This window comes from Ahaetulla prasina, chromosome 2 (genome assembly GCF_028640845.1).
Source record: "Ahaetulla prasina isolate Xishuangbanna chromosome 2, ASM2864084v1, whole genome shotgun sequence".
NCBI lineage: Eukaryota > Metazoa > Chordata > Lepidosauria > Squamata > Colubridae > Ahaetulla > Ahaetulla prasina.
The window spans coordinates 15,301,680-15,327,202 of NC_080540.1; the positions used below are offsets into that span (position 1 = coordinate 15,301,680).

Genomic DNA, 25,523 nt, shown 5'->3' on the forward strand with positions numbered 1-25,523 from the left:
TGCTGACTCTGTAAACCACTTAGGGAGGGCTATAAAGAACTATGAAGTGGTATATAAATCTGCTATTGGTAATGCTATCGTAAAGAAGTCAGTAACTGGCCATTATTTCAGATTAATGCCCCAGGGAATTTTGATTAGATCTTCTTTGTAACCATTAAGACAGATAGTCTTCTACATTTTGAAAGATACAAGATATTTAACAGGGGGCTCCAATAGGTTGTTCAACATGGAGTTAACCATTTTGGTTAACAACTTTCCTTGAGGAAGACAAAACAAGAAGGAATTATAATGGCCCACTGCCTAGTTCAAGAGTGGTGAACTGTTTTTCCACATTTTAACCTTTAGAATCTCAAGAATAAGTTTGGAGACTAAAAACAATCAAACTTTCCTGAACTGTTCTTTTCTCAGTTATTAAATTAGGATTATTCTCGTGAGTCAAACAAAACTCTTTTCTCCAAACACTTTTATGGCCAAGGCTCATTCCCAATTCCCCTTCTAATTATTAAAATTATGATTATTTATTCTCCTTTGAACAAGGTTTATGGGATTTCCACCAACACAATTAGTGGCCAATCAATGTGACAACAAATGGGATAGACAGCATGTGAGAATCTGATTTGTGACAGGCCTCCTGCGATGAGATCAGAGTTTGGGGTAAAGCTGGGCAAATACTGGAGCAGTCTGAAATTGCAGATAGCTCTTCCAAATCTGGGGGCAAACCGGACCTTCTTCACTGTAGTTGTGGTCTTTTGTGATCTCTTAGAGATTTAGCTTTCTGCCAAAGAAAGATCTATAGGAAGGATCTCCTGCAGTATACTGTATGTCAAATGTTGCTGCTGCTGCATATACAGCTTTTTCTGCTTCAGTTTCTGTCTCAAATTCCCTGTGCCAATATGCTGGTGAAATGTCCATTTAAGGTGATAATAGAAGAAAAGGAGTGGTTCCATTACTACAAGCCAGGAGACTACTGGATTACTGGAATAATGTCCGGAATCTTAGCTCGATTGTACCAATTTTCATTCTCCAAGCCTCCAATCCACCAACTAAAAAGGTAATTGCCAGCTCATCCAAGGATTCTGGTGATTGATTTTACCTGCTCCAATGTCTTTTCTTTTTTTATATGTATATAATTTTTTACATTTTCTTTTAATACAATATTCCCTCTTTCAGTAAAGAGTGTGTCATCTGAGTACATATTTCTGTGTCATGACAATTAAAATGTACCACCATATTCATTATTTGTATCTATTCTTATATTACTACTAATATTTAACATACCTACTATTATAACATTTCTCTTCTTATTTGTCTTTATAATACATTGCTTTCATATTTATTCTCCAACCATTGATAGAATAATTCACATATATTATAATAATCAATTCTTCCTTTCCTTTGATTGCACGCATTAATCTATTCATTTCTGCAAATTCTAATATTTTCTTAGTCATATTTTCATCTGTAGGGATCTCTTCACTTTTCCAGTTTTGTGCAAATACAATTCTAGCTGCAGTTATTACATGAATAATCAAGTATACATTTTCTTTACTGTAAGCTTCTGGTAGAATCTCCAACAGGAATAGTTCAGGTTTTAAATTGATATGTTGCTGCATCATCTTCTCCAACCACATACCTCCAATGTCTTTTCCAGGAATGATTTCCTTTCCCTATTCCTCATCTTGAGAAAGGCAAGTCATTATTGCTCATCCCAATTTGCTTTAGAGGAAGGAAGGAATTATAGAGTAAATGTCAGGAAGGGGAAGAAAGAGTGGTGAGAAAATAGTAAGAAACCTTCATATTTTCTTTTTGAGTAAAAGAAGGTGTGGAGGTTTCTTACTATTGTAACCATTTTTCTTACCTGGCTACTGAACTATAAGAATAATTTTTCTCCTTTTTCCTCCCAAGTCATGATGTGGAGAAAATGATAGGCAAAATCAGTTCTGGGGATTTTGATAGGATTCCTTTTGATCCTGACATAACAAACTTACTATCTCTCTCTGATACTTCTTTTGGCAAGAAGCTCCTAGTGATGTCAATGGGACTTTTCTTCTAATAGAAATTTCAAAAATGTCTATATCACGTGCAAAGTCCAAATACATTGAATAATTTAATTGAATAATGAGTATCTCATTATCTTTTTGGCATTGCACTGTATAGATATAAAGCTACAGTAAATATGACATGCGTTCATGAAAATCCAAAGTAAAGATTTATTTATTTCTTTATTTGAAGTTGTCAAACAAAAATGAGAACAAGAATAAGAGAATAAAAATACAATGACAGGGACGATAGGCACATTAGAACCTGTCAGACCCTGCTGAATTTTACCCCTGAACAATAGGCACATTAGTGCACTTACACACACTCCCTCTACTGACCACTTAAGTATGAAGTAAGATCCACGAAAGTCAATTTGTGACTGAAACTGTGAAAATTTGCAGCTGAGACAACTGAATCGGGTAGGGCATTCCAGACTTTGACAATTCTATTACAGAAATCATATTTTTACAGTTAAGTTTAGAACTATTTATATGGAGTTTAAAGTGGTTGTTCGCACACATATTATTGCGATTAAAACAGAAAAAGTCATTTATAGGTAAAACATTATTAGGTATAAGTTTGTATTCAATACCTAGGTCTGACCGCAAGCGACACAGTTTTGTTATCCAAACGGAGAATTTTGAGCCTAGTAGCATAGGAAATTCTATTGTGTACAGAAGAGTGCAAGACTTTTCTCGTGAAATACTTCTGAACCCACTCAGTTGTACTGATGTCAGATATATGGTGGGGATTCCAAACAGCTGAAGAATAAAAAATACGTTTTATGAGCTGTAATGAGCAATGCAATGTTTCCAGAATTTTTTTTTAAGTTTACAACTCATAATGCTTTTTTAGCAATGCTGTTACAGTGAGCTTTAGAGCATAAATCATCAAAAATAAGTACACTAGGTCCTTAAAAAGGTGGGGGTCATCTGCTAGATCAATGCCACCTAGCTTATACTTGACATTCTGATTACATTTACCAATAGGTAAGACAGAGCATTTATGAATCAAAATTTGAAGTTGCCAAATAGATGACCATTCAGACACATAGTTGAGATCACTTTGCAAAACCACAGAATTATCTGTAGAATTGAACAATTTTACGTCATCCGCAAAAAGAATGCAATTGGTTTTAAGTTGATCACATAAATTATTGATACAGAGCAAGAAAAGATGACAAAATTTCTTATGTTGCAGAGAGAACACCTTCTACCACATTCTGCCCTTCATGTTGGCTGTTCATGAAGTCAACCAGAATTCAAGGCTCTTATCCAACATCACCCTAGGCTACAACATCTATGAGAACTTTTTCAGTGCCAGAATGACATATGAGGCCATGCTGGATGTGCTGTCTACAGGACAGGAGAACATCCCAAACTACAGATGTGGAAGACAAAAGAACCTGCTGGCGATTCTTGAAGAGATGGATTCTGAACTCTTTGATCATATTTCCAATATCTTGAGCATCTATAAAATTCCACAGGTATAAAGCCAAATGAAATTAATTGTGTGTTGTAGATTGTTCAGATTTGCCTAGAAGGCAGCACTTGTATATATTTCTCCAAATAAACTGAACGTCAGAGAGTAGAATCAGATAAGTTAACGATGGAACTCAAAGACAGAGAGGAAATGATTTATTACATAACATGGAACAGATGGTATAATTGGCTGGAAAAGAAATCTAAAATCAATGTATAATGACTGTTAAGACTGGCTGCCGGTGGCCTTCCGGGTGCAATTCAAGGTTTTGTTTACCACCTTTAAAGCGCTCCATGGCTTAGGACCGGGATATCTACGAGACCGCCTTCTGCCGCCGATTGCCTCCCAACGACCTGTGTGCTCCCACAGAGTGGGCCTCCTCAGGGTGCCATTGACCAAACAATGTAGGTTGGCGACCCCCAGGGAGAGGGCCTTCTCTGTGGCAGCACCGGCTCAGCTTCCTCTGGGGTTATGACAACTCCCCGACCTCCGGGCCTTCAAACGTGATCTGAAGACCTTATTATTCCAGTGAGCTGGACTAGCCTAAGAAATATTTTAGTGAAATTTTAAATGGGTTTTAAATCGGTTTTTACCGTTTTAGTGATTTGGCCATCAAATATTTGGTTTTAATTGTTTTTATATTGTTATTTATTATATTGTTGTATTTTAAACATGGCTGTGAACCCCCTGAGTCCTGTGGGAGATGGTGCGGTATAGAAGTTTAATAAATAAATAAATAAATAAAATAGTGAAAATGCATTATTCAATGTGTGGTAGGTATGTATATAATGTAGTATATGAATAAGTATGTAACACACAAAATGCATATCTATATATAATTGGCCGAAGGATAAAATGGATATTACTAAAGATGCTGGCATTGGAAAGCTGTAAAAGTGTAACTAAGATTTTAAAGATGTAAATGTCAAATAAAAATAAGAGCTGAAAGAATTTTTAATTCACAAAGTATGTCTTTCTGTGTGTATATACATGTGTGTGTATGTATACACATGCATGTATGTATATGCTACATAAACACACACACACACACATATTTGTAGGTATATGCATTGTATCTGTGTTGTGTGTGTGTGTGTGTGTGTGTGTGTGTGTGTACTGTGTGTGTCTCTATGTACATAAAGTAGTGGGCTGCTGGTGGTTCGGACCGGTTCTAGCGAACCGGTAGTTCCGGCAATCAGTTGTCCCTGCCCACCTGCCCCCATCCTATCCTGTTCTATGTTTCATTTCTCAGCTCAGCTGTTTTGTGTGGCATGGTGGATTTCCACACCTCAGCTGTTTTACTTACCGGGGCTGCCCTAGAAGGTAAGCTGTAGAGGTTAAAATTGGTGTATTTTGAATGTGGCGCACACGCAAAGCACGCACTCACAGAAACACACACACACACACACACACACACATGTGGTTGGACAAGAAGACTTTCCAGCTCTATTCTGATTGACTAATTGACTGAGTGGATGGGTGAGCCACAGAGTTATAATGTGACCAGAAGGGTGTGTTCTATGAGGGCCAACAATGAACATTCAGAGATAATTCAGTACTCCCTGGTTTCAAGGGCGCATACAAGACAACAGGACAAAAATCAAAGGAACTAGCAAAATTCATGGAGTTATTGTTTGAAATGTCTCTCAGGAGTGTGGAAAGGCCTTTAGATTTACCATCTGACTTTTATCTTTAAAACTGGGACAAACTACCAATACCTTCTCTTTCATCTTAGATCAACTATAGTGTCACCAACCAGCTGGCTGAGCAAAATCATCATTTTCCTTTTTCATATCGAATGACCCCAATCCAAGAACCTCCTTACTCAGCTATTGTCCAGCTGCTCCTGCAGTTCCAATGGACGTGGATCGGCTTCCTTTCTCGGGACAATGAAAAAGGAGAAAAATTCAAAAGAGGTTTTGAAGTTCTCGCTCTAAAAAATGGGATTTGCATTGTCCTCTCAGGAACAATCCCAGAAGGAAATATGCAGACAAGTCCCGGAGAAACTCTCATGCAAGAAAAAAGCAAAATTTTCTTTTCTCTTATCAAGAGTCAAATAAAAATTATAGTATGCCAACTGGATTTTCAGGCCTCGGCAATCTTAGCAGCAATAATACAAACAATTGATAAGATTAATACGTCCATTGTGGGAAGGGTGTGGATTGCAACAACTTTGACAGCTTTAAGTGTAGATTCTTTTTACTTCTGGGTTGATCTCCAAAATAAATATGCTTTGTTTTCCTTCCTCATCCAAACAAAGAGAAGGACTCAGTATTATGACACTAAATCTTATGCATCTATGATCACATTGTATGGAAAGGAAGCGTTCCAATGTTCCTATTCAAGTCCTGTTTTATCTAAGAAAGTTTGGAAAACATGCAGAGAAAAAGAGAATTGGGAATTCCCACCCCATGATGTGATTGCAAGAATCCTGTCTCAGGATTCCTCCAGCATTTCCCAAATAATTCAAATATTGGCCTTGGTCCTCAGTGCTTCCTCTTCCTCCCAATGGAGTAAGAGGAGAATGCAAGTAGGAGATCATCAACCACCCCAGATTGTGCAGCCATGGCAGGTAAGTCTTCTCCTTTGAGGTTCCATTGATTCTCTTCTTCCAATTCCTCAATATTAAATTAGATGTACAAAGGGGCGAGATATTCCAATGTTTGTGGTATTTGAGAGTGAGTATCAACCTTGAAGCTGACCTGACCGAGGCCATCTTGAAGGTTTCAGTGTTGCCACACTGGAGCTGAGGGATAGAGAGGTAGTGGGGGAAAAGAGATAGCTGGGGTTTTGTAGCCAAAACAAAATATTTTCTCCTGGGAACCAAGGACATTCCCACTGATGGCTGGAGGGAGGTTGAGTGAAGTCAAAAGGCAATGGGATGACACCTTAATTGGACCAAGTGACTGATTGTTTGGAAAGGGGAGGAAAACTTTTACTTTTAATCAGGTGAAAACTGTGGGAACATTTAGAGTCAGTTTCCACCAGCCTATGCCTATATGATACGTCCAATAAAACTGATATTTGAGGAACCTGCTTGCCTCAGAGTCCTGTTTGCTATGGGCATATTACTTGGAATCCTGATGGTGAATTAGAGAGAGATGATCGAGAAAAGTCTTCCAAAGTTAAACAACCTTTGATAGTTTGGGATGCTTTTGTGACAGAAATAGCTCTATGGTGGCAACGTAATTTTCAAAATTAAAGAAGCATCAGAATATTCTAGCAATCCTTCAAGTTTTACTGTGATCACAAAGGGATTGCCAAGCTAAGGAGTTCATCTGGATTTTTTGTTCTGGATTAAGATTGATTTTTGCTGGCTAAAAGTTTTTAACATAGCAACAAGATATAAATCAAAGCATCTTCTGGGGCAACAAAAGGTTCATCCACACATCTCCTGGATATGCTTCCATAGCTATTCTTTGAAAGAGATAACATCACTATGCAATTTTTGTCACATTCCTAGCCCAAAATTAAACTCCGCTAACTTCATCTTGATCAGGACTAATGGCAAAATTATATTCTCCATTTTCTCCCATTACACGTTTTCCTATATCTTGCCGCAGATGGGCTGTGATGGTTGAAGAAAGAAAACATAGAACATAAAACATGGAATAATAAGAGTTTGAAAGGTTTTTCTAGTCCAACCCACTAATCGAGCAGGAGACCCTATACCATTTCAGACAAATGGTTGTCCGGTCTCTTTTTGAAAGCCTCCAATGATGGAGCACTCACGACTTCTGAAGGCAAGATATTCCATTGGTTGATTGCTGTCACCTAGGAAATATCTCCTTAGTTCTAGGTTGCTTCTCTCCTTCATTAGTTTCCAGCCATTTTTTTTTTGTCTTGCCTATTGGTGCTTTGGGAAATGTTTTGACCGCCACATATTTATAGGAGCCCCTCAAATATTAGAAAAGTGATATCATGTCTCCCCAGTCCTTCTTTTCCTTACATTAGACATACCAAATTCCTTTAACTGTTCTTGGTATGTTCCTGCCAGCTTAGTGTCATCTGCAAATTTGATGAGTTCCCCTTCAATTTCCTTGCCTAGATCTTTTTTTGAAGATATTGAAGAGTGCTGGGTCTAAAATGGAAGCTTGGGGTACCCCATTGCATACTTCCCTCCATGTGGATGAGGTTCCCCAGAGAACTACATGTTGAATATAAGTTCTCAGCCACCTACTGGTGGTGTTATCTATACCATGTTTTCAAGAATGTGAGATGACTACCACGTTTTTCGGATTATAAGATGCACCTGAATTTAATATACACCTAAATTTAGAAGAGGAAAAAAAAAACAAAAAAAGGCTTTTTTTGGCCCATTATGAGGTTTTTTTTCAGCCTGTTTTAGGGTTTTACTTGGCTCATTTTTGATACCTTTTTTGGCCCTTTTCAGCCCTAGAAAGTCTCAAAACAGGCTGAAAAAAGCTCCAAAAATGGGCCAAAAAAAGGCCTGAAAACAGGATGTGCGGAGACCAAAAAATGGCCGGCGGGTGGGCAGGGCTTCAGCAATATTTGGTCTATAAGATGCACAGATATTTTCACCCTCTTTTGGAAGACAAAAAAGTACATTTTATAATCTGAAAAATATGGTATTTAAAAAAGATCTGTAAATTCCTGGATAATAACTGAAAGAAGCTTCCCATTAAATGTTGAATTGATCTGTTTCAGACTGTAGTGGTGATTTGAAGAGGTTGAATTATTCAGAGTACCTCCAATCCAGAATAATACCAAGAAAAACATTGAATAAAAGAGCAAATTGGACTGTTTGTTTTCTATGTTTCTGCAGCTTCATAGGTTCCTGAGAAATTTCCAACATCACAATATTTCCAGAGATGGGATTTCTTTTGATGAAAATGGAGTTGCTGTTGGTGACTTTGATATCATGCAGTGGACATCAGTTTTGAACAAATCAGACACCGGGGTGAAAATTGGGAATGTAGAAAGACAAGCCTCCTCACAAGTCAAGATTTCTGTCAATCAAAGTGCCATCCAATGGCCAACTTTATTTAACAAAGTAGTTGAGGCTGCTTGGATTTTGCTCTACTATTTATCTCCATAGGTGGAATTTTTTCTGCTCTGAAATAATTCTTATTGAGGCTAGTTGAGATAACTTCCAAATAAGAGAACTTCAAGCCTCATTAATTCATTAGATATCATTTTACTTTAGAGGTTTTAAAATAATCTATCACATGCTGGAACCTGCTGCATTTTATTTCAGGATTTACAATTTACATTATTAAACTGGAATATGTTGCCATAATTTATAGTCCAAATTATCTTCTTTTCAGTAAGAGAAAATCCAGAATGTCTATGGAGATTCTCAGTCATCCCGGTCACGGTTCTGCCAGAGGTGCTTTTTCAAAAGGTGCCTGGACTTTGTTTTCCCTTGAAGATGTTTCACTTCTTACTGAAGAAGGTTCTTTAATTCTGACTGAATGGTGGAGGATGGAAAGATTTGGAACTGCTGAAAAGACTGTGTTGTAGACAGGATAAAGATTCAGCAATTGCAGGAATGTTCCATACCCATTTGACTATTCATGTGACCCTGAGGGCACAGATAAATTCCAAGTGGCCTCAACAACTTTCAGAAAGACTGCTAATAACCAGATGACTGCAAGGAATATAAATCCGTCCATACTCCACCATTCAGTCAGAACTGAAGAATCTTCTGGAATGAGAAGCGAAACATCTTCAAGGGAAAACAAAGATCAGTTGTCTTTTGAAAAAGCACCTTTGGGAGAAAAATCCAGACTATGAAGGATTTAGCCCACTGAATTGCATAAGAGAAAGATATCATTAAGAATGTGGTGAGGGAAATGAGGGCAGCTAAAAAAGTCATTTAAGTATGATGATACAATGATCAGTTCTAAGAGAGAAACATAGGGACTCTGGAGAAAGCTAGATGTTGGAGGTTTCCCGAGAAAGAAAAGATGGAGACAAATATATATTAATACTTTTCAGAGTATAGGACACAGACTCTCATGCATTGTATTTTTGCCCTCCCCAGCACCAAGAAGCACTCTGCCGGCCTCCCAAACCCTCTGTGCATCCTTTTTGTGTGAAAAACAGGCCTGTTTTTCCGCAGAATTTGGGAAGCTTGCAGAGTGTTCCTGAGGGCCAGGAAGGGCAAAAACGTTTTCCATTGTTTTCCTCTTCAAAATCTTGGTGCGACTTATAGTCCGAAAAATATGGAAAGTTATAGCATTCTCATACATGCCCTAAGGAGAAATACCTTTTGCAATGGAATTACTTTCCTTCGGAAAAAATAATAAGGCAATGAGTATGTTTTGGGATCTACTATGGAGATTGAAAGAGAAAGAGAATGATCTTTCATTTGCCCCTTGCAAGTAGAGTAATTAAAGTTCATGCCACTAGTTCTTGACTGATTTTGCTCAATGTGCTCCTGAGCTTCTGGAAGCCACTTGATTACAGTAAATCCTTTTAATTCATATATCACCCTGACTATTCTTTCTGTTGATATTTAGATGGTGCCTTCTTCTAGATGCACAGAAAGTTGCTCCCCAGGTTATGCCAAGCTTGTGAGAGAGGGAGCCCCAGTTTGCTGCTACGACTGTTCTCTATGTATGAAAGGAACCTTCTCTGGGCAAGAAGGTAGAGTAGGTGGATCCAAAAATAACCAAAAAAAATCAAGATACAATCAATATTCTAGCTTGTTTTTTCGGGGGTATTTGATAAAGAAGAAAGAAAAACATTAAATTTCTTGAAGGCATCCACAAACTTCAAAGATTGGGCACTATCACCAAATTTGGATGATGTTGTGAGCATTAAAATAAATAATGAAAGGTTGCTGATTTCTATTGAGTTGTTACTTTCTTGTTTTGTTTTAGGAAAGAAGTTTTGAGAACTGATAATCACATTCATCTTCAGCCTTTAAAAAGACCTTTGATTATTTTAATTAATATTGTGTCGTATGAATATCGCTGGGCAGAAATATTATATTATTTCTTGAAAATGAAGTAATTGATTTCTGTTGCGGTTTTCTTGCTCTTACAGCTGCAGGAACAGATTCATGCTAACTATTTTGTTTTCTCAGATGCAGCTCATTGTGAAAAGTGTCCAGATGACCAGTATTCCAATAAGAAGCGAGATCCGTGTGTCCCCAAAAATATAAGCTTCTTATCCTATGATGAATTGTTGGGACTCATCCTGGCTTTCTTTGCCATCGCTTTGTCCCTAACCACCGCCTTTATTCTGGGAATCTTCATAAAATACCGAGACACTCCCATAGTCAAAGCCAACAACTGTGAACTCACCTACATCCTCCTGGTTTCACTCCTGCTTTCTTTCTTGACCTCCCTTCTATTCATCGGTCGCCCCGTGAAAATGACCTGTCTCCTTCGACAAACCATTTTCAGTGTTGTTTTCTCTGTTGCTGTGTCTTCCTTGCTGGCCAAGACTGTCATGGTGGTGGTGGCCTTTCTGGCCACAAAGCCAGGCAGCAGCCTGAGGAAATGGCTGGGGAAGAGTCTGGCCAACTCTATTGTTGTATCCTGCTCTGGTATTCAAGTAGGCATCTGTCTGATATGGCTGGGAGTCTTTCCCCCATTCCCAGATTCTGACTTTCATTCCCAACCAGAAGACATCCTGCTGCAGTGCAATGAAGGCTCTGTTGCCATGTTCTACTTTGCTCTTGGCTACATGGGTTTTTTGGCTGCCATCTGTTTCTTGGTGGCATTTCTGGCTCGAAATCTGCCAGGGGCCTTCAATGAAGCCAAACTGATCACCTTCAGCATGTTGGTGTTTTGTAGCGTTTGGATCTCCTTTGTCCCCACTTACCTGAGCACCAAAGGGAAATACATGGTAGCCGTGCAGATCTTCTCCATCCTGGCCTCCGGGCTGGGTTTACTGGGTTGCATCTTTATCCCCAAATGCTACATTATTATCCTGAGACCTTCCATGAACACCAAAGAACATCTGATGATAAAAAATCATTAAGGTTCCTTGTGTTGGTGTTTATTTTTGTACTGTTTCCATGCATCATAAAATCACATACTTTGAAGAAATGTTTTATGTGTTGTCACTTATCTTTCTTCCATGTGAATTTTGAATTATAATAATTGAGTAATAAAGTTGATAAAACAACTCAAACTATTTGAAATAATCATATCCTTCAATTGTCGTAATCTGAATTCACATTAAGTCATTAAAATCTTCAATGACATTAATAATATTTCTGAAACTCTGGCCAGATAAACTGTTACTAGAGATATTCTGATATGGTTTTAGATTAAATTGAAGACTATGGCTAATGATGTGTGTTTTTGTTACTATATAGGTTGGTGTGCTAGTGTTATATTTTATTTTCTGGGGTGATGTTTGGAATTTTTTTAAAAAAATAATTAATTTCAAATATATATTTGATTGATCTCTTCTGGCTGGATAATGTAAGATCACTCAAAGATAGATAAATGAGATAGATGGGAGAGATTGGGAAAGAGAAAAACAGAGAGACAGATAACATTCTATATATTAAGAATACATGAAAATTGGTGCAACTTTAATTTTTTTCTCCATCCCTTTGAATAAATTAATGAGACAAACTATTAGTTTTGACAGTCTTCAATCAAAAGAAAAATATGTACAACTCTGAATAATTTTGGGGGGGAATTATGTAGTCAACTGATATGACAATGAAGGTGTGCTTACGAGTATTAAAATTGGTTTTTTATCCATGTCCATGTCCATGTCCATAGCCATATCCATATCCATATCCATTTTCATATACATATAGTGTGTGTTTGTGTCCTGCTAACCTAGCAATTCAAAAGCATGTAAATGCAAGTAGATAAATAGGTATCACTTCAGTGGGAAAGTAACAATGCTCCATCTTTCTTCAGTGTATAGTCATGCCAGCCACATGACCATGGAAGCATCTTCAGACAAAGCTGGCTCTTCATTTGTGAATCAAAGATCAGCACCACCACCACCCCTTGGGTTGGTCATGACTGACAGGAGAAATCTTTACCTATACCCACCTAAACCTTTATCTATAAATTTACCTATATAAATTTGTTTCTGTGCATGTGTCTTTTCTTTTTTTCAGTCAACCCTTCAGTGTATTACAGATTTTATTTATTTGTTTGTTTGTTTGTTTGTTTGTTTGTTTGTTTGTCAAACACAATAATATATATAAGCATGAAATAACCATACAAATTGGATACAACCAAAGGGAACATTAGGAAACATTACATTAAGAAACATTAGATTAGGAAAGCTATGTCATATACTGTAAGCTGGTACTACTTTTATCTGACCTTATCTTGGAAATGGTTTTTCAATACCATTACCTCTGCCTTCTACACTATCTCTTTTTGGATGGTCAGAAAGCATTGGAAAAACAAAGCCCTTACAAATGCAATTGCAATGTATTTTTATTCACATACTGATCAGTTTCACTCATTATCCTAAATCAGGATTCTAGATTGTCCTAATTTTGATTTCTGTCATTGTAGTGTCAAACCTATCCTAGCCACTTCTGCAAAGATGAAAAAAATGTCCTTCTTCCAATCGTTTACCAAATCAGAGTATCCAGAGCCCAGCACTCAACAAGAATGAAATGGTAAAGGGTTTCCTGCCTAAGCAGAGAGTTGGAGTAGAAGACCTCCAAGGTTCCTTCCAACTCTGTTATTCTATTCTATTCTATTCTATTCTATTCTATTCTATTCTATTCTATTCTATTCTATTCTATTCTATTCTATTCTATTCTATTCTAGTCTAGTCTAGTCTAGTCTAGTCTAGTCTAGTCTATTCTAGTCTAGTCTAGTCTAGTCTAGTCTAGTCTAGTCTAGTCTAGTCTCTAACTTGATGCTGACCCATATGCACCATCTCCATCAGAAGATTGCCTTACAACACATCAGGAAAATCCTGCCATTCCTTTGCAAGAGTCATACATTTTTTGTTCCCAGGTATATGAGGTATGTATGTATGGCATGGCATGGCATGGCTTGGTGGGCATGGCTTGTTGGACGTGGCATGGCTTGGTGGGCATGGCTTGTTGGACGTGGCAGGGGAAGGATACTATAAAATCTCCATTCCCTCCCCACTCCAAGGGAAGGTTACTGCAAAATCGCGGTTTCCTCCCTATCAGCTCAGACTCAGGAGGCAGAGAATAGATGGGAACGGGGCCAGTCAGAGGTGGTATTTACTGGTTCTCTGAACTACTCAAAATTTCTGCTACTGCTTCTCCAGAACTGGTCAGAACCTGCTGAATACCACCTACTTCAATAAGTTTGAAGAATGAAAAACAATCAGATTTCCCTGAATTTTTCCTTTCTTGACTCTCAAATTAGGATTATTCTCCTGAGTCAAACAAAACTCTTTTCTCCAAACACTTTTATGGCCAAGGCTCGTTCCCAATTCCCCTTCTAATTATTAAAATCATGATTATTTATTCTCCTTTGAACAAAGTTTATGGGATTTCCACCACCACAATTAGTGGCCAATCAATGTGACAACAAATGGGATAAGCAGCTTGTGAGAATCTGATTTGTAACAGCCTCCTGTGATGAGATCAGAGTTTGGGGTAAAGCTGGGCAAATACTGGAGCAGTCTGAAATTGCAGGTAGCTCTTCCAAATCTGAGGGCAAACTGGATCTTCTTCACTGTAGTTGTGGTCTTTTATGATCTCTGAGATTTAGCTCTGTGCCAAAGAAAGATCTATAGGAAGGACCTCCTGCTGTATACTGTATGTCAAATGTTGCTGCTGCTACACATACAGCTTTTTCTGCTTCAGTTTCTGTCTCAAATTCCCTGTGCCAATATGCTGGTGAAATGTCCATTTAAGGTGATAATAGAAGAAAAGGAGTGGTTCCATTACTACAAGCCAGGAGACTACTGGATTACTGGAATAATGTCTGGAATCGTAGCTCGATTGTACCAATTTTCATTCTCCAAGCCCCCAACCCACCAACTGAAAAGGTAACCATCAGCACGTCCAAGGATTCTTATATATTTAATATATATTTTAATATATTTTTATTTTCTTTTAATACAAACATTCCCTCTTTCAGGAAACAGTGTGCTGTCTGAGTACATATTTTTGTGTCATGACAATTAATATTTACCACCATAATCATTATTTCTATTTATTCTTATATTACCACTATTTAACATACCTACTATTATAACATTTTTCTTCTTAACTTATTTGTCTTTATAATACATTGCTTTCATATCTATTCTCTAACCATTGATAGAGTAACTCCCATATATTGTAATAATCAGATTCTTCCTTTCCTTTGATTGTAAGCTTTAATCTTTGTATCATTATATTTTTTCTTTTATGTACACTGAGAGCGTATGCACCAAGACAAATTTCTTGGGTGTCCAATCACACTTGGCCAATAAAGAATTCTATTCTATTCTATTCATTTCTGCACATTCTAATATTTTCATCCATAGGGATCTCTTCACTTTTCCAGTTTTGTGCAAATACAATTCTAGCTGCAGTTATTACATGAATAATCAAGTATACATTTTCTTTAGTTTAAGCTTCTGGTAGAATCCCCAGCAGGAATAGTTCAGGTTTTAAACTGATATGTTGCTGTGTCATCTTCTCCTACCACATACCTCCAATGTCTTTTCTAGGAATGATTTCCTTTCCCCTATTCCTCATTTTGAGAAAGGCAAGTCATTATTGCTCATCCCAATTTGCTTTAGAGGAAAGGCTCCTGATTTTGTAAAACCTGAGTTTGCAGGTTTTTTTAAAAAAGTAAAAAACTTTTTTAAAAAGTTTCTTTTTTAAGTTCTTTCACAAGTGTCAGCCTCAACATTGGGCAACACTAGGCACTGCCAACACTTCCCCACGATGAATCTTGCCTGGATGGGGTTTTGCCAGCTTTCAAAATGATTACATTGGTCCTTGAGTGGCTCAGGCTGTAAGATAGCCTGTTATTATTTATTTTTTATTTATTTATTGTTTAAATTTATATACCGCCCTATCTCCCAAAGGACTCAGGGCGGTTTACAGGCATTTAAAAAACAGATAAATACAATCTAAAAACAGTTAAAAAACTTATTCTAAAAGCCTAAATTAAAAATATGAAAATAAAACCCAATTTAAAAACCGTAAATTAAAATCTAGCTCAGTCCTGCGCAATTAAATAAGTATGTTTTAAGCTCGCGGCGGAAGGTCCGAAGGTCCGGAAGCTGACGAAGTCTTGGGGGTAGTTCGTTCCAGAGGGTGGGAGCCCCCACAGAGAAGGCCCTTCCCCTGGGCGTCGCCAGACGACATTGCCTCGCTGACGGCACCCTGAGGAGTCCCTCTCTATGAGAGCGCACGGGTCGGTGAGAGGTATTTGGTAGCAGTAGGCGGTCCCGTAGATAACCCGGCCCTATGCCATGGAGCGCTTTAAAGGTGGTCACCAAAACCTTGAAGCGCACCCGGAAGGCCACAGGTAGCCAGTGCAGTCTGCGCAGGATGGGTGTTATGCGGGAGCCACGAAACACAGCTGCCTGCAATTACTGCAGGTTCTAGTCCCACCAGGCCCAAGGTTGACTCAGCCTTCCATCCTTTATAAGGTAGGTAAAATGAGGACCCAGATTGTTGGGGGGGGGGCAATAAGTTGATATACAAATAGAATGAGACTATTGCCTTGCACACTGTAAGCCGCCCTGAGTCTTCGGAGAAGGGCGGGATATAAATGTAAATAAAAAAATAAAATAAAAAAACTGTGGAGAGTCATCAACTTATTTATTCATATATTTATTTTATTTATTGAGTAACAATAGTTAAACAGTAACTCCCAATAAAGTGATTGAATGATACCTTAGAACAGAGTTCAGATCTCTGGTATTTTTTATTTTATTTTATTTTGTCACAACAGTATACGCAAAACATCAACATAAAACAACAACACATCATAAAAGAAAAACATATATATAAGTAAAAGTATGCAATAACTATATTAATTTGATATAATGAAAGGGAACAATAAGACAGGAACGGTAGGCACTTTTGTGCTCTTATGCAGACCTCTTAGGAATGGGGTGAGGTCAACAGTAGACAGTTTTTGGTTGAAGTTTTTGGGATTTTGAGTAGAGACTATAGAGTCAGGTAGTGAGTTCCAAGCGTTAACAACTCTGTTACAGAAGTCATATTTTCTGCAATCAAGTTTGAAGCAGTTGACATTTAGCTTGAATCTATTGTTTGCTTTTGTATTATTGCGATTGAAGCTGAAGTAGTCTTTTACAGGAAGGATATTGCAATAGATGATTCTGTGTGTTAAACACAGGTCATGTCGGAGTTGGCAGAGTTCTAAATTTTCTAATCCCAGGATTTCAAGTCTGGAGGTATAAGGTATTTTGTTGTTTACAGAGGAGTGGAAGACTCTTCTTGTAAAATATTTCTGGATGCGTTCGATTGTATTAATGTCAGAGATGTGATATGGGTTCCAGACAGGTGAGCTGTATTCAAGAATTGATCTAGCAAATGTTTTGTATGCTCTGGTTAGTAGTGTAGAGTTTTTGGAAAAGAAGCTGCATAAAATTAGGTTTACAACTAATTGTAATTAGTTTAATTTAGAGCCTTTTTTGCTATGTCTTCCCCTTCCTGATATTTACTCTATAATTCCTACCACCCTATCCACTCTTTCTTTCCAACACTTTTGCCACTTTTCTGGCTTCCCTGTTCCTTTTGGTTTAAATAAAATGGATACTTTTTAAAAAGCTAATTCAAAGAGGGGAGAGCTTAATGTGATAAGTTAATGTTTAGTCGCAGAGGAATCACATTAACTGTAGTTAACTGTAGAATACAGGACAATAACTCTAAAGCCATGAACGTTGTTGTTGTTAGATGAAAAGTCATGTCCAGCCCATTGCGACCCCAAGAACAAAGTTCCTCCAGGTCTTCCTGTCCTCTACCATCCCCCGGAGTCCATTTAAACTCACGCCAACTGCTTCAGTGACTCTATCTAGCCACCTCGTTCTCTGTCGTCCCCTTCTTCTTTTCAATCGTTCCCAGCATTAGGCTCTTCTCCAATTCCTTCCTTCCATATCATTAAGTGGCCAAAGTATTTGAGTTTCATCTTCAGGATCTGACCTTCTAAAGAGCAGTCAGGGTTGAACTCCTCTAGGACTGACCGGTTTGATCACCTTGCAGTCCAAGGGACTTGCAGGAGTCTAGTTCAGCACCAGAGTTCAAAGGCCTTAATTCTTTGGCGCTCAGCCTTCCTTATGGAAGCCATGAATATTTTGCAGCAAATCTCTAGGTCTAAAGAAGGCTTGCTGAAGAGATATCCGTCTTCAGATAGGTAATACCATTTGCCAATCTAGCACTTGAATCCAACTGTTAGTCCTCTCCAGGGTGATATAACAGGAAGAAATCATATCTTATATGATCACAACCTATACATGTATATGTGGTAGCATCCCTTATTAGCATTGTTGAGGACTGGGAAGATACGGATCTTTTACAGTTCTTCTGTGTAATTTTGCCACCTCTTTTTAATCTCTTTTGCCTCTGTTAGGTCCCTGCCATTTTGGTCCTTTATCATGCCCATCTTTGCATGAAATGTTTCCTTTATATCTCCAATATTCTTGAAGAGATCTCTGGTCCTCCTTATTCTATTGTTTTCTTCTATTATTATTTTTTTGCACAGTTCATTTAAGAAGGTATTCTTATCTCTTCTAGCTATTCTCTGGAATTCTGCATTCAACTGGGTGTATCTTTCTCTTTCTCCAGTGCCTTTCATTTCCCTTCTTTCCTCAGCTATTTGCAAAGCTTCCTCTGACAGCCATTTTGCTTTCTTGCATTTCTTTTTCTTTGGGATGGTTTTAGATGCTACCCCTTGTACAATGTTGTGAACCTTTGTCCATAGTTCTTCAGGCACTCTGTCTATCATTAAATCTATTTGTCACCTCTACTGTATATTCATCAGCAATATGATTTAGTTCATACCTGAGTGGTGTGATTTTAATTACATTTTATGGATTGTTGTGAATTGATATGAGTGATATATTAGCTTTGTAAATAGGTAAGTAAAAAAAATAAATGCTTTGGTTTTGCAAAAAGTTTATTCTAAGCAGATTGAAACAGTTACAATAGTAAGAAACCTTCACATTTTCTTTTTGAGTAAAAGAAGGTGTGGAGGTTTCTTACTATTGCAACCATTTTCCTTACCTGGCTACTGAACTATAAGAATAATTTTCCTCATTTTTCCTCCCAAGTCATACTGTGGAGAAAATGATAGGCAGAATCAGTTCTGGGGATTTTGATAGGATTCCTTTTGATCCTGACATAACAAACTTACTATCTCTCTCTGATATTTCTTTTGGCAAGAAGCTCCTAGTGATGTCAATGGGACTGTTCTTCTCATAGAAATTTCAAAAATGTCTATATCACGTGCAAAGTCCAAATACATTGAATAATTTAATTGAATAATGAGTATCTCATTATCTTTTTGGCATTGCACTGTATAGATATAAAGCTACAGTAAATATGACATGCTTTCATGAAAATCCAAAGTAAAGATTTATTTATTTCTTTATTTGAATTTGTCAAACAAAAATGAGAACAAGAATAAGAGAGTAAAAATACAATGACAGGGACGATAGGCACATTAGAACCTGTCAGAACCTGCTGAATTTTACCCCTGAACAATAGGCACATTAGTGTACTTACACACACTCCCTCTACTGACCACTTAAGTATGAAGTAAGATTCACGGAAGTCAATTTGTGACTGAAACTGTGAAAATTTGCAGTTGAGACAACTGAATCGGGTAGGGCATTCCAGACTTTGACAACTCTATTACAGAAATCATATTTTCTATAGTCAAGTTTAAAATGATTTACATGGAGTTTAAAGCAGTTGTTTGTGTGTATATTATTGCGATTAAAACAGAAAAAGTCATTTATAGATAAAACATTATTTATAATTTTGTATTCAACACCTAGATCTGACCGCAAGCAACACAGTTCTAAGTTATCCAATTTTGAGCCTAGTAGCATAGATAATTCTATTGTGTACAGAAAAGTGCAAGACTTCTCATGAAGTTCTTCTGAACCCACTCAATTGCACTGATGTCAGATATATGGTGGGGATTCCAGACAGTTGAACAATACTCTAAGATTGGTCTAGCATAGCTTTTATAAGCTGTAATGAGCAATACAATGTTTCCAGAAAAAATGTTTTAGGTTTACAACTCTTAATATTTTTTAGTAATGCTGTTACAGTGAGCGTTGGAGCATAAATCATCAAAGATAAGTACATTAGGTCCTTAACAAGGTGAGGGTCATCTGCTAGATCAATGCCACCTAGCTTATACTTGACATTCTGATTACGTTTACCAATATGTAAGACAGAGCATTTGTTAATCGAATTTTGAAGTTGCCAAATAGATGACCATTCAGACAAATAGTCAAGATCACTTTGCAAAACAATGGAATTATCTGTAGAATTGAACAATTTTACGTCATCCACAAAAAGAATGCAATTGGTTTTAAGTTGATCACATAAATTGTTGATATAGAGCAAGAAAAGATGATGAAATGTCTTATGTTGCAGTGAGAACACCTTCTACCACATTCTGCCCTTCTTGTTGGCTGTTCATGAAGTCAACCAGAATTCAAGGCTCTTACCCAACATCACCCTGGGCTACAACATCTATGAGAACTTTTTCAGTGCCAGAATGACATATGAGGCCATGCTGGATGTGCTGTCTACAGGACAGGAGAACATCCCAAACTACAGATGTGGAAGACAAAAGAACCTGCTGGCGATTCTTGAAGAGATGGATTCTGAACTCTTTGATCATATTTCCAATATCTTGAGCACCTATAAAATTCCACAGGTATAAAGCCAAATGAAATTAATTGTGTGTTGTAAATTGTTCAGATTTGCCTAGGAGGCAGCACTTGTATATATTTCTCCAAATAAATTGAAAGTCAGAGAGTAAATATTAGAAGAGCTGAAAGAATTTTTCATTCACAAAGTATGTTTGTATACATAAAGTGGTGGGCTGCTGCCGGTTTGGACCAGTTCTAGCGAACTGATAGTTCCGGCAATCAGTTGGCCCTGCCCACCTGCCCCTACCCTATCCTGTCCTATATCTCTGCATTTGTCAGCTCAGCTGATTCACATGGTACAGTGGATTTCCGGCCTTCAGCTGTTTTACTTACCGGGGCTGCCCTAGATGGTAAATTGTAGAGCTTGAAATTGGTGTATTTTGAATGCTGCTCACGCACGCAAAACATGCGCTCACAGAACCGCTTGTTAAACCAGTTCCAGTCCACCAGTGTATGTATGTATATATTAGGCAGTTGTATTGCCTAATCTCTGAGCCACAAGTTCTCCTCCCTTTATCATCTTGAGCCAGGGGAGAGATAGTGGACGGGTGACCACAGAGTTATAATGTGACCAGAAGGGTGTGTTCTATGAGGGCCAACAATGAACATTCAGAGATAATTCAGAGCTTCCTGGTTTCAAAGGGAGCATAGAAGAAAATAGGACAGAACTTCAAGGGAACTAGCAAAATTCATGCAGTTATCATTTGATATCATCTCTCAGCAGTGTGGAAAGGCCCTTAGATTTATCATCTGACTTTTATCATTAAAACTGGCAGAAACTATATTGGAAAAAATATCCGTCTGGGTTCAGTTCCAGGTAGGGAAAAAGACACTGGATTCATGGAAGTTGCTTGGAAAGATGGTTTTAATGGTTGACAAGATCACATGCCTGGATTTATTTATTTATTTATTTATTTATCAAACTTATATACCGCACCATCTCCCGTAGGACTCAGGGCGGTTCACAGGCATATTAAAAACAATATAAAAACAATATAATAAATAAACATTAAAACCCAGTTAAAACTAAATATTATCATAGCCTGATCACTAAAAAGTAAAAACCAGTAAAACCCCCATTAAAATTTAAACTAAAACATTTTGTTCTTAGGCTAGTCCCGCACGCTGAAATAATAGAGTCTTCAGTTCACGTCTGAAGGTCCGGAGGTCGAGGAGTTGTCGTAATCCCGGAGGAAGCTCATTCCACAGGGCTGGTGCCGCCACAGAGAAGGCCCTCCCCCTGGGGGTCGCCAACCGACATTGTTTGGTTGACGGCACCCTGAGGAGGCCCACTCTGTGGGAGCGCACATGTCATTGGGAGGCAATCGGCGGCAGAAGGCGGTCTCGAAGGTATCCCGGTCCTAAGCCATGGAGCGCTTTAAAGATGGTAACCAAAACCTTGAATTGCACCCGGAAGACTACCGGTAGCCAGTGTAGGCCGCGCAGGATAGGTGTTATATGGGAGCAGCGCGGTGCTCCCTCTATCACCCGCGCGGCCGCATTCTGGACTAACTGGAGCCTCCGGGTGCTCTTCAAGGGGAGCCCCATGTAGAGAGCATTGCAATAGTCCAGGCGGGAAGTGACGAGGGCATGAGTGACCATGCGTAAGGCGTCCCGGTCAAGGAAGGGGCGCAACTGGCGGATCAGGTGGACCTGATAAAAAGCTCCCCTGGCGACGGCTGTCAAATGATCCTCTAAGGACAGCCGATCGTCCAGGAGAACGCCTAAGTTGCGCACTCCTCCTGGGGTCAGTACTTCCTCCCCCACAGTCAGCGATGGTGTAAGCTGACTGTACCAGGACGCCGGCACCCACAGCCACTCAGTCTTGGAAGGGTTGAGTCGGAGCCTGTTCCTCCCCATCCAGACCCGTACGGCCTCAAGACACCGGCCCATCACCTCAATGGCTTCATTGGGGTGGTTCGGGGTGGAAATCTACAGCTGAGTATCATCAGCGTACAGATGATAATCCACCCCAAAACCACGGATAACCTCACCCAGCGGCTTCATATAGAAGTTGAACAGGAGAGGCGAGAGAACAGACCCCTGAGGCACCCCACAAGTGAGGCGCCTTGGGGTCAACCTCTGCCCCCCTGCCAACACCGTCTGCGAACGGTCAGAGAGATAGGAGGAGAACCACCGATACACAGTGCCTCCCACTCCCAATCCCCCCAACCGTCGCAGCAGGATACCATGGTCGATGGTATCAAAAGCCGCCGAGAGATCTAATAGAACCAGGACAGAGGATGTTGGGTGAAGAAAAAAGGGAAGAGATGCTGAGAGTGCCTGAGTTTTATGCCCTCTCTGGGCTTCTGAATTTGAGCTTGTATTCTGATTGGTTGTCAGACTCCCATGGGGCCATGCAGGGGCAACTCTGTAGGCTGTGTTTTGAATCCAAGTTTGGTTGAGCCTTGCTGGATGGTTATGTAATGAAAGGGCTTTGGGGTTTCTATTATGGCTCAGCCTGAAGGAGGTAGATCTTTGTTATGTAGAATAGACTGGCTCAGGCCTTAATGGCCCATTGACAAAGGTGTGGGGGGCTGAATTTCTGCCTCCCTTTTAGGGGAAATATTCTGCCCTTTTAATATTTCCTAAAATATTAAATTTTCTCCATCCCTCCAAATACTCCATTTTCCTAGGAGAAGGATGGGTGCTAACTTCCTACACTACCAATACCTTCTCTTTCATCTTAGATCAATTACAGTGTCATCAACCAGATTGCTGAGCAAAATCATCGTTTTCCTTTTTCCTATCGGATGACCCCAAACCAAGAACCCCCTTACTCAGCTATTGTCCAGCTGCTCCTGCAGTTCCAATGGACATGGATCGGCCTCCTTTCTCGGGACAACAAAAGAGGAGAAAAATTCAAAAGACGCTTTGAAGTTCTTGCTCTAAAAAATGGGATTTGCATTGTCCTCTCAGGAACAGTCCCAGAAGCAAATATGCAGACAAGTGCCAGAGAAACTTTCATGTTCTACTCTCTTATCAAGAGTCAGATAAAAATTATATTATGCCAACTGGATCTTCAGGCCTCAGGAATGTTAGCTGCAATAATACAAATAATTGATACGACTAATACATCCATTGTGGGAAGGGTGTGGATTGCAACAACCTTGACAGCTTTAAGTATAAGTAGTTTTGACCTCTTGGTTGATCTCCGAAATAAATATGCTTTGTTTTCCTTCCTCATCCAGACAAAGAGAAGGACTCAGTATTATGACTTTAATTCTTATGTATCTATGGTCTTATTGTATGGAAAGGAAGCATTCCAATGTTCTTATTCAAGTTCTGTGTTATCTAAGAAAGTTTGGAAAAAATGCAGAGAAAAAGAGAATTGGGAATTCCCACCCCATGATGTGATTGCAAGAATCCTGTCTCAGGATTCCTCCAGTATTTCTCAAATAATTCAAATTGTGGCCTGGGTCCTCAGTGCTGCCTCTTCCTCCCAATGGAGTAAGAGTAGAATGCAAATAGGAGACCATCAACCATCCCAGATTGTACAGCCATGGCAGGTAAATCTTCTTCTTTGAGTTTTCATTGATTCTCCCCTTCCGATTCCTTAATATTAAATTAGATGGTTATATATTCTGTTAGGAACCCGCACTGCATATTGGACATTAATACTATTGAATGTGTCCAGAAATATTTCACAAGAAGAGTCCTCCACTCCCCTGCTTGTAACAAAATACCTTATGCCACCAGACTTGAAATTCTGGGCTTAGAAAACTTAGAACTATGCCGCCTTCGGGATGACCTAAGCGTAGCTCATAAAATTATCTGCTACAATGTCCTATCAGTCAATGACTACTTCAGCTTCAACCACAACAATACACGAGCACACAATAGATATAAACTTAAGGTAAACTGCACCAAACTCGATTGCAGAAAATATGACTTCAGCATTGTTATGTATTCATGTTTGTACCTTTAAATATTTGAGCGGGAAATCAGCACGTTGCTGATTGGACGAAGCCTCCAGTAGAACTGTATAAAAGGAGAGGTTTTTCCCCCAGCCTGCTGTTGGGTTCACCCTATATTAAAGAGCTGTTGTCACTACCCTGGTCTCCAGCCTCGTTACTTCCAGAACTTAACATTGGCGACGAAGGTGGGATTTCGAGGCTAAGGAGAACCAGAACCGAGCTGAAGCACGCACGATAGAACCGAACCCAGCACCAGGGCAGAAAACGGAGATGGCCAGTTACACTCCGCCCGCACCGTTTGACCCAGCCAGAGAGAAATGGGGAACGTATATGACCCGTTTCGAAAGCTTTCTAGAAGCCAACGAACTGCAGGGAGTTCCAGATAACCGCAAAAGGGCTTATTTCTTAAGCCACTGTGGTCCGGAGGTCATCGATATTGCGGAAGCCCTGGCAGAGCCAACGCCGATACAATCGGTATTGTGGCCAACTCTGCAAACCCTATTAAAGAACCACACCACCCACACCGCCCAAATACGCGGCGGTTTGAATTTGGAGAGCGAAGGCAGATGGAGGGCGAGTCCATTGGTGACTACATGGCCGCCTAAGGAAGGCGCCCAAGGACTGCGGATACCGAGACCTAGACGAGGTGCTGCTCGAGCAACTCATCCGAGGTCAAAGACATCCGCTTGCGCGCCGGCTGCTAGCGAAGAGCAACCTAAGCGCTGGCCAACGCCTGGACGGCCAGAGCACATGAAATGTCCACCCAAGCGGCGGAGACATTGCAAAAGCCTCCCACCAAAGGCGAGCACAAAGCCGGCTCCAGTGCACCAGGAGGAGATTCAGACCGAATCCGACGGTGACGGTGAGGATGAGGAAGGGTCTGCCGAACCGAAAAGCGCGACAAAGAGGACCGAGACGAATGCGGAAGCTGCGAGGTCAACACCAGCGCCAACGCTGCAAGTTTAAGGACGCAACATGTCGGCGGTGTGGAAGAAGGGCACCTAGCTCAAGTCTGTCGAGCTCCCCAACCTTCCCGCCGAAAATTCAAATCGGCCAATCAAAGCGCGGATCGGAAAGGCGACCGCGATTGGCTCAAATAAGAAAGGCGACCAACCAAACGACTGTAGTTATAGGCGCCAACCCGAGTGGAGAAGAAGATCTTCACCAAACCTAAAATAGAGGGAGTAAGGTGCCGACTGAAGTGGACACGGGTCAGCCATCACCATCATGTCCTGGGACACTTTGGTGAAGTCACTGCCTTCAGTCGCGAAGCGCCAC

The 25,523-nt window shown here is 39.6% G+C and overlaps 1 protein-coding gene across 1 annotated transcript; it reads left to right on the forward strand.

Annotated features, from left to right (window-relative positions):
* Positions 1 to 893: 893 nt before the first annotated feature.
* On the forward strand, positions 894 to 11,478 carry LOC131190389 (vomeronasal type-2 receptor 26-like). The gene is made up of 3 exons (XM_058167709.1): positions 894 to 1,051; positions 3,241 to 3,526; positions 10,537 to 11,478. Exons 1-3 carry the CDS (start codon positions 894 to 896, stop codon positions 11,476 to 11,478), a joined length of 1,386 nt encoding a protein of 461 aa, XP_058023692.1.
* The last annotated feature ends 14,045 nt before the right edge of the window (positions 11,479 to 25,523 follow it).